Genomic DNA, 13,639 nt, shown 5'->3' with positions numbered 1-13,639 from the left:
AGAACCTTCCAAACAAGCACCAGACAATAATTTGCACACTCATAGATGTATGGATGCTGTATGTCAATACATACATACCAAGCAGGGTTTATGCTGTACTTGTTACCTGTTTGTAACAATTTTCTTCCATACACGTGGAATAGAGTTTGTCAATACTCTGACGTTGTGTTATACCAGGATCCCATGCTGCTTGGTATGATCCACCTTCTCGGATTATTCCCTTCCAAACAAAAAAAAAAAAAAAAAAGAACGATCGGTAACTTCATGCGTGAGTGAAACAATTGGAGATCTTGGACAGTTCTCCATAGGGTATCTTCCGTGTGCCTCACCGCCAATAATAGGTGAAATCGCCGGCATTGTCGATTCCAGCCGCTCGCAATGCCCTAGAAGGATTTCTTTGCATTCCTACCCTGGGTCTTTCAGGCTGCATTGCCACCCTCCAAGTTGTCGGGATTGTCTCTATTTTCGGACCAACTCATGAAAAGCTTCATCTCACTCATGAGAGGGCCAGATGAAGTCTTCAGGGGTGGGGCATTGGCACATCGAATGGACTACAACCAACAAGAAGGCTGGGCTTCGGCTCCAAAATGCTCTCAACTTCTGAGCTGAGAATGAAAGTGCAGAACAGTCTAATTTCTCGTTTCCAGTGATGATAGAGCATGATTGCAACATCTTCGAGTTGAAGCTAAACAGCTTTTCCAAATTTCCAGCCTCGGGGCCGCCTCGCCGCTAGATTCAACGAACGGCCGTTTTATAATCCCATCACGCTTCCAATTTTCAGGAACATTTCACTGGTAGTATTTGATGAGACACACAAACAAACTGAAAATGGGCAACGAGCGTGAAAGCCTAGCTCGTTTGGCTCGGACTTTGCTAATTGAGCTGATGGCGTAAGTCCTCTACCTTTCCCTCAGTAGTTTAGTATGTTTACTGAGTTGTGTCTTCGCAGATATCAATTCGCATCACCTGTTCGGTGGATTGAGACACAAGATGCAATCCTTTCGTGCGGAGATTGTGAACGAATAATCGAGATTGGACCAAGCAACATTCTCAAATCAATGTTTAAACGAACGATTGACAGCAAATACCGAACCCAAGACTACGCGTTGCGTGTTCCGAGACAGCTTCTTTCTTCAGAGACTGATACGAAAAAGATATATTATGAAGATGAGATCCCTACGTCACCAAAGACAAAGCCGGTCACAGCTCCATCGAGGGATTCAACGTCACTGCGGGCATCACCTCTGCCTAAACCACTCGATCAGAATCCAAACCTACCACAAATCCCCGCCTCCGCGAAACATCATATAAACGAGGAAATAGTCGATCAAAATGTCAAGGCAACTGATCTCATTGTTGCGATTGTCTCGAGGGCATTGAAGAAAAGTTCCCTCGACATTGACGCAACAAAGTCTGTTAAGGACCTAGCCGGAGGTACTGTAACCACTGATCGTTTCCATGGCTTGGGATTTCCTACTAATATAGACTAGGTAGGTCAACGTTAGAAAATGAAATTGTTGGGGATTTGAACAGTGAATTTGGCACTCTGCCAGATCGAGTGGAGGAGACGCCTTTACGCATAGTTTCAGACTCAATTCAGCAAACCTTTAATGGCCAATTGGGCAAAGCTTCCACATCGATGATTAATACGATGTTTGGTTCCAAAATGCCGGGCGGTTTTACGGCGGCCGTCGCCAGAAAACACCTTCAGTTGAACTGGGGGTTCAAAGCGGGCAGGCAAGATTCCTGTCTGCTCCTTGCTGTGACGATGCAACCTAATTCTCGATTAATCTCAGAGTCTGATGCTAAAATTTTCATCGATGATGTCGCTGAGAAATATTGTTTGAACGAAGGACTGGCTACGCAGCCCTTGGGAAAAGTATTAGAAGGAAGTTCTTCATTCGCAACTACTATGGACCCCGAAGCCTTGCGAAATCTCACGATGTCCCAGAAAGCACTATCCAAGAAATTATTTGAAGTGTATGCGGCAGACCTTCACTTAGATCTTGATGCTGATCGGCAGGCTTTGGACAAGCTTCACAATGATATTGAATTCCGACTTCGGGAAGAACTCAACATGTGGACTACGGAACACGGTGAAACTTATGCTAATGGCATTCGTCCACTATTCGACATCCGAAAATCAAGACTTTACGACTCATCTTGGAGCTGGGCACGTCAAGACCTCCTAGACGTCTTCCATACCGTATCTATGCAACTTGGCTCTAAAGACATCGCATCTCTTGACCCTGACATCCTAGCTGAAAAATGCTTTCACATTGCAAATGCGGCAGACGATTCTCTCCTTCCTATTATTGATGAGCTCGCGAATAAATTACAGGGACATGGACTGCTTAGCGCAACATTTGATAAACTTGTAGGGGATTGTCGAAAGGCTCTTCAATACGGGCCAACGTTTACAGGCACGCCAAAACAACTAGCTCCCTATACCGTGATTGATGATGAAGGGAAGCTATCATACCACGAACAGGAGCGCAAAGGGTCGACCCGATTTTCTGACTTGGCATTCCCTAGAATTTGTGCATCCTACGGACTTCAAGGAAACCCCCTTGCATTGTCAACAGAACCGTTCATCCATTTAAAGGAGAAAGCTCATCACGGATGGGTGTATAGCCCGAAATTGACGGGCTGTCTTCATGATGCCCTTTGCCAGGTCGAGAAAGTGGGTGAAAACTTCACAGACCGGACGGTACTGATCACAGGGGCTGGAATTGGATCAATCGGAGCTGCAATGGTCTCTTATTTCTTAACCGGTGGTGCCAAGGTTCTAGTAACGACCTCGTCTTTTTCAACACAAGTGGCAAACATCTATCGAGAAATCTACGTGAAACATGGAGCTCGCGGGTCGCAACTAATAGTCATCCCCTTCAACCAAGCCAGCACCCAGGATATTGCCGCACTGGTTGACTACATTTACGGTCGCGATGGACTGGGATGGGACCTTGACTACCTAATCCCATTCGCCGCAATCAGTGAAAGCGGCCGCAAGCTAGACTCAATCGACTCGAAATCGGAACTTGCACATCGCGTCATGCTAACTAATGTTCTTCGCCTGCTGGGAGCGGTGAAGGCTTGCAAGGAGAAAAATAAGTACATCTCTCATCCGACGCAGGTAATTTTGCCCCTATCGCCTAATCACGGAACCTTTGGCGGTGATGGATTATATGGTGAATCCAAATTGGCCCTGGAAACGCTTTTTAATCGTTGGCACTCCGAGGACTGGGGTGAATTCCTGTGCGTCTGTGGTGCAGTCATTGGTTGGACTCGGGGAACTGGTCTAATGAATCAAAATGATCTAATCGCGGAAGGAATTGAACGTTCAGGCATCCGGACGTTTTCGCAGGATGAGATGGCCTACGCTCTGGTATGTCTGTGCGTGAACTCGATATACGAAATTTGCCAAGAGAAGCCAGTTTATGCAGATATGACTGGAGGAATGAGCAATATTGAGGACCTGCCCAGCATAATCCAGAAATTGCGGCAGGAATTGAAGGATCGGAGCGATATCCAGCAGGCCCTTTTTACGGAGATCAAGTTTGAGGCTGGTTGCACTACTCAACACTCGATTTCGAAACCACAGAACAAGAGTATTCTCCAGCCGCGACCTCACGTACGTCTAGACTTTCCAAGATCACTTGATTATGACAAAGACATCAGTCCTTTAACTCGGAATTTACAAGGAATGGTTGATCTCCAGCGAGTTGTCGTGGTGACTGGTTTCGCTGAGCTTGGCCCGCATGGTAACTCGCGTACTAGGTGGGAAATAGAGGCACATGGCCAATTTTCTCTTGAAGGCGCAATTGAAATGGCGTGGCTAATGGGCTTCATCCACCACCATGTAGGGACGGTGGATGGCAAACCATACTCCGGCTGGGTGGATAGCAAGAGCAAGCAACCTGTTGCTGAGCTCGACATTAAAAATCGTTACGAGGATCAAATTCTTGCCCATTCGGGAATTCGATTTGTCGAGCCAGAACTTTTTGACGGTTATGATCCCAACAAAAAGCAGTTTCTACATGAGATCATACTAGAGCAGGACCTTGGACCAATTGAAGTACCAGAGCCGCTCGCACAGGAGATGCAACGAGAACACGGTGCATACGCCAATATTAAGAAGATATCGGGCTCCGATCACTGCCATGTTCGACTAATGAAAGGCGCAAAACTATTTGTTCCTCGTGCGATTCAATTTAACCGGACAGTTGCTGGCCAGATACCCACAGGCTGGGATGCTAGAACTTATGGGATCTCTGAGGATATCATTTCCCAAGTTGATAGGGTTACGCTTTTCACACTTGTCTGTGCTGCTGAAGCACTTCTTTCGTCCGGTATCACCGATCCCTATGAGCTCTATCAGTATATCCATATCTCCGAAGTTGGGAACTGTATTGGCTCAGGGTTCGGAGGCAACGATTCCCTATCTAAAATGTTCAGATGGCGATATATGGGGCAGGATATACAAAAAGACATATTGCAGGAGACGTTCATCAACACTATCAGTGCTTGGGTAAATATGTTATTATTGTCTGCCAATGGCCCAATTCGGACACCAGTGGGAGCATGTGCTACTTCCATTGAAGCCTTGGAATTGGGTTATGACACTCTTGTGACTGGAAAAGCTAAGTTTTGCCTGGTTGGTGGTTGCGATGACTTTGGTGAAGAAAGTTCGTACGAATTTGCGAACATGGGCGCAACTAGCAACTCTCTTGATGAAGCTGCACGAGGCCGAAGCCCTAGCGAAATGTCACGGCCGGCAACTAGCACTCGAAACGGATTCATGGAGTCACAAGGTTGTGGATTGCAAGTACTAACAACAGCTGAGCTAGCCTTGAAAATGGGACTTCCGATACGTGGAATTGTTGCTTTTGTGAACACCTCAAGCGACAAGGCTGGCCGATCTATCCCTGCGCCAGGGCAGGGCGTTTTGACAAATGCCCGCCAAATCGCTTCAAGATTACCTTCACCTCTCCTAAATATTGAAAACCGCAGAAAAAGACTAAATTTCCGGATAAAACAAGTCCGAGAAGCCCGAGATATTGCCTTAGAAGACTTGAATCTAGAGGTTGCCACGCTCCTTTCGGAAGATCCAAAAATGGACGCAGATACTTACACCAAAGAGCGCCATCAACAAATACTAGAAGACTTTTCTAGAGACGAACAAGAAGCCCGTTTCGCACTCGGAAATCACTTTTGGCGAAATGAGCCCTATATCGCGCCCATTTGCGGTGCTTTAGCTACCTGGGGCCTAACCATAGATGACCTTGACGTGGCTTCCTTTCATGGCACATCGACAGTGTTAAATGATAAAAATGAGTCCAGTGTGATTCAGCAGCAACTTGCATCCCTAGGCCGTTCCGAAGGGAAACCAATTTTTAGCGTTTTCCAAAAATATCTAACAGGCCATTCTAAAGGGGCAGCTGGAGCGTGGATGCTCAATGGTGCTCTCCAGATGCTTAATTCAGGCACGATTCCCGGCAATCGAAACGCTGATAATATCGATTCAAACCTCCAACAATTTCACCACATCGCGTATATTAACCGCAGCGTGCAAACTCAAGGTCTTAAGGCGGTCTCGGTCACATCTTTTGGGTTTGGGCAAAAAGGAGCCCAGGCAATTTGTGTGCACCCCAGGTATCTCTTCGCAACCCTCGAGCGTCCCGAATATGAAGCGTATCAGGCTAGGAGAATCAATCGGCAGAAGAAGGCTGATGCATATTTCTACAATGGGATGAACTCGAATTCGCTTTTCAGAGCGAAAACTAGCCCCCCATACATGGCTTCTCGCGAGGCGGAAGTCTATCTCAATCCAGCAGCGCGACTTGCAGCAGTTGATGGCAAGATGTGATACTGGAGGTGTCCCTTGCGCTATTTGAGCGAATCTAATGTAATAAATATACCCAATTTAATCAAGAATGTACATACATACATACATATGTGTTAGCTGAGTCTACGCGATTTTCACACCACTTGGATTGCTAGTCCTTTCTTTCTGCTGGTTGAGAACTTCCATAATCCCATATCTTAGTCAGCACGACAGGACAGGCTTGGCCGTGAGGGCTGAACTCTTTTCCTTGTCATATTAAGAATGCAGGTACAGGGTACTCGACAATCTCGGCCCTTCAGCTGCATGCACAGCAAACTAAAAGCGGGCTGCTTTTCTCAATCTTCATACGGAGTCAGGTGTGGTCAAGTATAGATAGGCGTCCTGTAAATTACCAGTATCATGAACTGTACGAAATGGTACGTAAAACAAAAATTCAGTACCGATACATCATACGAAATCCATACCTTCGTCCTTGTATTATAACTAGTAGAAATGACAATACACCTCCATCATGCGACCTCTATCATAAAACAAGATACAGCTCCGAGTACCTCGTCCCATTCAGCCCTCACAAGCATTAAAAAATATGGATCCTTTCGAAAAGGCCTCACCGATGTTACTCCCACTGGTTGCAAGAACAGCCTCCCGCGTGGGGACGAACCTGATTTTCAAAGCCGTCACAACAGGGATCGCCTGGGGGGAAGCCCTCCCAAACTGCCGCAAGCAAGTGGAGCAGCAGCTGAAGACAGCCCCCAGCTCCTCCTCTTCAGTCGTGTCAATGATCCTTCAACTTGGCAGGACTTTTTTTGGCAAAACCTTAACAAGACTGTGGCAGAGACAAAGGAATTTGCCGATATCAGCCGCAAGGAGACACCATTCTTCGCTCCATGGGGCCAAACATCTGATATGAATCATAGTTATGGTATCTGGAGACAATGCAATTGTTAAACCAGTTAGCTATCTTCTTTGAAAAACAGAGGGAGATATGGATACTCCGTGGTCTACATTGGAATCAGGTGCTTCATCCCCAATACCGCCATGGGATGAAGTCCAGTCATTAGAGTCCAGTTCCGCTTTGAATCAAACTGTTACGCTCCGGGAAGGATCGATTGAATGTTCGATAAAACTGCCTCGCAGTTTGTTATCACGGTGTTTGCAGCTGAGCAAGAAGTTCCAGGATATTCGAGCTCAAAGCACGACGATAGCGGGAGACCCGTCTCGGAGCCCTATAGAATTATTTTCTAAATTCACGCAATTCATAATCGACAGTGTATTCGACGAATCGAACGCGGAACATCCAGACATTCCATTATTAAGGGAGATGGTGACAATATTTCGGCACAAGTTTCTTGGGGACGAAAATATTCACGCTGCTGTGGCATCAAATCATAATGATATACCCACGCAGCGATCAATCATTCGCACATTTTTGAAAGCCTGTTCATTGACCGGCTCAGAACATTCCAGCAGTGAGAGCAGGCTGCTGGTCGATGTGCGGAATGATAATGCCAGGCTTATGGCCTTGTTCAACGGACAAGGAGTCGAAACATACTTTGAGGAGCTGCTCGATAGCTACAAGGCATATCGGGACGTTGTGGTAGATCTCGTTTCGTCTCTTTCGGGATGCCTAATGTACCTTGCCGAAGATGCTGCGATCAAAGATCTATACCCAGAAGGATTGAATGTGCATAAATGGCTAGATACGCCAGAAGCTCGTCCTAACAATGAGTATCTGCTTTCTGCTCCAGTCAGCGTTCCTCTTATCGGACTATCTCAGCTTCTTTCGTACGCAATTACATGTATCAATCTCAAAGTTTCGCCAGGAGAATTCCGCCGGTATCTCTCAGGGGCAGCTGGTCATTCACAAGGTGTCATCGTGGCAGCATTTATGGCCAGTGTAGACTCGTGGGAGTCTTTCAACGACATCGCGAAGAAAGTGATGCAAATCCTATTACGAATAGGCTGCCGTACCCAGCAATATAGCCGCGATGCACCGGTCTCGAATTTGTGCACCAATGGAGAAGCGAAGGTATCATCTCGAATGCTCAGCGTCAAAGGCGGCCCCAAGCGCGGCTTACAAAAGCATATCGACGAGCTAAACAAATACCTTCCTGAAACTGATCGCGTCAGCATTGCACTCAATAACGGACGACAACAATACGTAGTCGCGGGGCCACTGTTTGCCTTACAGGGTCTTCAGAAAAAAATCGCGGATCAAGAAAAACAAGGGCCTCAAAATATCGCCAGAATACCTTTCAGCCAACGTAAGCCCGTTGTCGGCACACGGTTGCTGCCGATCACAGTTCCATTTCACTCCCTTCACTTAAAAGCAGCTGAAGAGCAGCTTCAGCAAGACCTGGCATCAATTACTCTGGCCGGATCAGACCTTGCAATTCCTGTGTTTCATACAGAAACTGCGGAAAACCTGCAGAGTTCAGGCAATGTTATCCCGCAGCTTATTCGAATGATTTGTATCGAACGGGTCAACTGGGAAAATGTCGTCAACAAAGCTTTTGAAGGAGTAACACACGTTCTTGATTTCGGTCCTGGAGGAGACGCCGGCATTGGAAACCTCGTCAGTCAGCAAAGAAATGGGACTGGCCTGCAAACCATTGTTGTTACGGCTGACAGTGGATCTAATCCTGCGCTCAGTTACGCCGCGGATCTATATTCCTGCAAGCGCCCTGTCCAATACAAACCGATCTGGGGCAGGAGGTTCTCGCCTGAATTGGTACAATCACTTGAAAACTCGCCGATAGTGAGTACAAAATTCAGCCGATTATTGGGTTTACCGCCAGTTATGGTAGCAGGAATGACTCCCACGACTACCTCATATGACTTTGTGGCTGCAATAATGAATGCTGGTTATCACGCGGAACTTGGTTGCGGTGGATTTCACAATGCTGCGAGTATGGAGAGGGGGATCCGCGCACTCGCTGCCGCTATCGCTCCTGGTCGTGGTATAACATGCAACCTTATATATGCCAATCCACGAGCTATGGCCTGGCAAATTCCACTTTTAGCGAAATTGCGACAGTCAGGAATTCCAATCACAGGGCTAACAATCGGTGCTGGAGTACCATCTCCAGAGGTTGTAAGTGGGTATATCAAGGATCTATCTCTCACGCATATTTCCCTTAAACCCGGTTCGAAGGAAGCAATCGATTCTGTGCTCGCGATAGCCCGCACTCATCCGGATTTTCCAATCATTTTGCAATGGACTGGGGGCCGTGCAGGCGGTCATCACTCTTACGAGGATTTTCATCAGCCCATCCTTGACCGATATGGCAAGATTCGTTCGCAGGATAACATCATCTTAATAGCAGGAAGCGGGTTTGGAGGAGCAGAAGATACGTATCCATATATGACAGGCTCATGGTCCCTGAAGTTTGATCGACCCCCCATGCCATTTGACGGTATACTCCTTGGAAGCCGAGTAATGACAGCTAAGGAGGCCCATACAAGCCCAGCTGCTAAAATCGCCATCACGAAAACCCCCGGTGTCCCAGATCAGCAATGGGAAGGAACTTATAAGGAACCAACCGGCGGCATTCTCACTGTTCGATCCGAGATGGGAGAGCCTATTCACAAGTTGGCGACTCGAGGCGTGAAACTGTGGGCCGAACTTGATAGAGATATATTTTCTCTACCACGTGAACAACAGAGAGAAAAGCTGCAACAGCGCAAAGATTATTTCATCAAGCGACTAAACGAAGACTTCCAAAAGGTATGGTTCGGCCTGAAGGCTCAGGGCACGGTGAGCGACCTGTACGAAATGACGTACTTTGAAGTACTGGAGCGACTCGTAGACTTGCTCTACCTTAAAGATCAACGCGACTGGATTGATCCAAGTTTCCGGACTTTGGTCTGGAAGTATACGAATCGCCTTGAAGAACGACTGTGCCAGTCGGCAATCGACAATGAACCATTTCTGAAAAACATCACACAGCTAGACAACCCACACAAGTTCATGACCGAACTCAGCACTCGATACCCGCAAGCCAGTGTGGATATCATCACCGCTTCGGATGCTGAATATTTTATTTTGTTATGCCGTCAACCCGGTCAGAAGCCGGTCCCTTTCATCTTGACTTTAGACGAAGATTTTGAATATTGGTTCAAGAAGGATTCTCTATGGCAATCAGAGCGTATTGAAGCAGTGCCGGGTCAAGACGTGGAGCGAACATGTATTCTGCACGGGCCAGTGGCAGCACAATATGCAAATGTCGTGGACGAGCCCGTAAAAGATATTCTGGACGGAATTCACAACGCGCATATCTCGTGGATTTTGAGAGACCAGTACAAGGGAGACACAAAACGAGTGACAGAGCCAGAAAGAACGGAGTACGGCAACCAAAATCATGTAGAGAGCATAAGGGTTGACCTTGGAATGGATAAAAGTTCAGCAAGATACTCTCTTAACGACGACGCAATGGTCCCTACCCTCAATCAATGGCTAGCATCGATCGGTGGACCATATCCAACATGGAAACATTCGATATTCAATGCGCATCATATCGTCCACGGCCGGAAAATTATTGAAAACCCTATCCGAAGATTGTTTACACCCAAACCGGGGAGGATAGTAGAGGTGCTAAACCCAGGATCCGATACAGATGAAGAGATAATCCTAAAGGAAAGCAATCATATGGACGGAAAACAAAATAACCCGGTTGCGTCCGCATGCTTGAAAAGACAGATGAACGGAGATATAATTTTGTCTCTCCTGCACCAGGCCACGGGCCGAGCTCCCGTGAAGTTGAATTTCCAGTTTGAATACAAGCCGGCTGCCGGCACCCTTAGTATTCATGAGAAGATCGAAAGCCGAGAAGCAAGAATCAAACAGTTTTATCAGGATATTTGGATATCCGATACTCCATTATCTTCCGAAGCGCTTGTATTCCAGAGTGAGCCTGCTACGCTTGACTGCGAGACTATTGTCAATTTTGCCAAATGTATTCGCAATCAGAACCCGGCCTATACAAATCGACAGGGTGAGCCCCTTTATGCCCCTCTGGATTTAGCCATAGTGATTGCATGGAAACCCATGATGAGCTGTCTTTTCCCCAAATGTGTAACAGGGGATATGCTCCGGCTTCTTCATCTCAGCAACGAGTTCAAATTGTGCGATGGTGCGCTACCACTCCAGGAAGGGGACCAGTTATCCTCAGAAGGCCGGCTGAAAGCGCTGAAAATTAAAAAGGGGTCCGGGAAAGTTGTTCGAGCCGAAGGAAAGATCTTTCGCAACGGTAGCCCGATCATTCACTTGAAAAGCGAATTCATACTCCTAGGGGATTTCACCGATTACTGTGCAACCTTTGACGAAAAGGAAGAGACGGTATATATCCACCTCAACTCAATAAAGGATATTGTCCTATTGAAATCGAGAAGGTGGTTTGTGCTACACGAAAACGTGGATCTGAAGGATTATTTGCACAAACTCATCGAATTCAATTTGACAAGCCAGTATTCTTTCCAGGATGCGAATTCATACTCGCGCATTACTGTAAGGGGATCCGTGGTCCATAAACCGGATTATGGCGAACCGGTCATTCTTGGATTTGTTAATTTTTCGGGCAACTCGTACATCAAGAACCCGGTAACGGACTATTTACAGCGCCATGGTGGAGAAAGCGAAAGCCCTGAGACATTCTCCGAGCCTAGACGTCTGCTTCATAACCTGGAAGTGGAAATTCCAGATGCCGGAGAAGAATATGCACAAGTGTCAGCCGACATTAATCCTATTCACCTTTCTGAACTTTTTGCACACTATGCTGGCCATGAGACCCGCGTCACTCATGGAATGTTCACTAGTGGGTTGATTCGTGGGTTGGTGGAACACCATGTGGCCTGCAATGACCCGTCTAGGATGAGAAGTTGGGAATGCATGTTCGAAGGCAAAGTCTGCGCAGGAGATAGGCTCTCTGTTGATATATATCACGTTGGCATGTCCCATGGTAAGATGTTACTGACAGTGACTGCACATAACGTCGCAACGGACATCAAAGTACTTTCTGCCAAATCCGAGCTCCAACAGCCATCAACCGCATATGTGTTTACTGGGCAAGGCAGCCAGCAGGCAGGAATGGGCATGGAGCTGCATAAACAGAGTCCCGCCGCACGAAGGGTATGGGAGACGGCCGACGAGTATTTTCTAAGGAGATTTGGTAAGGTTACCCAAGTTCCCAAGTTAAAAGCCGTGCTAACACCAACGACTGTTTAGGCTTTTCAATTGTGGATATAGTCAGGACTAATCCCATGGAGCTAACGGTGCGCTTCGGTGGCACTCGAGGCCGATCAGTTCGAGAGAACTACATTGCGTTGACATTCGATTCGATAGACGAGAATGGGGTCGTCACTCCAAAACCCGTGTTCCCCGAAATAGATCGGACAACGCGATCTTACACCTTCAAATCTGCAGATGGGCTTCTTCATGAAACCCAGTTCACGCAGCCAGCATTGGTTCTCATGGAACTAGCGAGGTTTGCGGACATGGAAAGTAAAGGAGTGATCAAAAAGGACAGTCTGTTCGCAGGCCATTCCCTCGGCGAATACGTGGCCCTCACAGCGATGGGCGAGTTGTTTTCTGTGGATGAAGTAGCGGAACTGGTGTTTTATCGCGGCTTATCGATGCAGAATGCCGTCGAACGTAACGCCGATGGTACAACCGACTACTCGATGTGCGCAATCAATCCAAGCCGAGTAGGAAGGGTATTTCACGAGGACGATTTGCATTGGTGCGTGACGGAAGTTGCTAGGCAGACGGGAGGACTCCTTGAAATCGTTAATTACAATATTGTCAATATGCAGTATGTCTGTGCCGGAGATGTGAGTAATTGGCCTCCCGTTACGCTGGAAACGTTTTCGGGACTGACTGATATTCCCACAGCTTCGTAGTCTCGCAGCGCTCACGATGCTAACGGACTTCTTAACCGCTGAGCCTTCCGGCATGGCTGATCGGTCCAAACTCCAGGAAAAGATCAAGTCTCTAGTTGTTCAAGTAGACAAGATGAAGCGGCCGATAGTGCTCCAGCGAGGCAAGGCTGCCATACCGCTAAAGGTCAATGTGCCGTTCCATAGTAGCCTCTTGAAACCGCGCGTGGATTCCTTCCGACGGTTCCTGGAACGAACCGTCTCCGACTCAAGGGTCAAGCCTGAGCGGCTGGTTGGGAAATACATTCCCAATCTCATTGCAAAGCCGTTTCAACTATCGAAAGAATATATAAAAGGCGTCTATGCCCATACGCATAGCCCAGTGCTAGAAAAGGTGCTCCGCGATATGGAGGCCACGACGGGTGATGCTTTATCCGCACTCGACCGATGCGGTCACAGCAGTGTAGAAAGTCGCGCCGAAATTCGAGCGTGAATGGTACTCTTGCAAACATTTGGAGATAATAGAACCCTATCTTTTGAGTAACGCGCTATCCCATGGATTTAAAGCTCGCACTTGAGCAGCCTCTGCCACAGTGTGTTTGGAGGGAAGTGGACTATGGTGGTGGTTCATAGTTAGGTAGTAGAACGCGGCACGTGCAAGGGATTGGAAGCCTGGTCAGGAGTTAGCTATATTAGTTAACTAACTACCGAGGTTCAGTAACTTTGAATTTATTACTTTGTATGGAACAGAGCATTATGTACTTCATAGCTTGTTACTAATATATTGCATTCTCCTCTCTTGTACTATATCAATCCATAGAAAAGCAGCCATCCATTAACAGTCGAAATATCCATTCAAAGGCGGGAGGACAGCCATGATTGCAGCTCCCTGCCCTGCTGGGTTTCAGATTTGTCCCCAAT

General features: G+C 47.2%; 2 protein-coding genes across 2 annotated transcripts; both read left to right on the top strand.

The window, feature by feature from the left end:
- Positions 1–828: 828 nt before the first annotated feature.
- UREG_04459 (fatty acid synthase alpha subunit) lies at positions 829–5,866 on the top strand (the record flags this gene model as incomplete). The annotated part of the gene is made up of 3 exons (XM_002544896.1): positions 829–890; positions 950–1,434; positions 1,491–5,866. 3 exons carry the CDS (start codon positions 829–831, stop codon positions 5,864–5,866), a joined length of 4,923 nt encoding a protein of 1,640 aa, XP_002544942.1.
- Positions 5,867–6,830: 964 nt separating this feature from the next.
- UREG_04458 (uncharacterized protein) lies at positions 6,831–13,211 on the top strand (the record flags this gene model as incomplete). The annotated part of the gene is made up of 3 exons (XM_002544895.1): positions 6,831–12,012; positions 12,069–12,673; positions 12,735–13,211. The coding sequence occupies 3 exons, from the start codon at positions 6,831–6,833 to the stop codon at positions 13,209–13,211; spliced, it is 6,264 nt and encodes a 2,087-aa protein (XP_002544941.1).
- Positions 13,212–13,639: the final 428 nt, after the last annotated feature.

This window comes from Uncinocarpus reesii, genomic scaffold (genome assembly GCF_000003515.1).
Source record: "Uncinocarpus reesii 1704 scaffold_2 genomic scaffold, whole genome shotgun sequence".
Classification (NCBI taxonomy): domain Eukaryota; kingdom Fungi; phylum Ascomycota; class Eurotiomycetes; order Onygenales; family Onygenaceae; genus Uncinocarpus; species Uncinocarpus reesii.
Note: the sequence above shows the minus strand (reverse complement) of the source record. Positions and strands in the feature narration are given on the sequence as shown.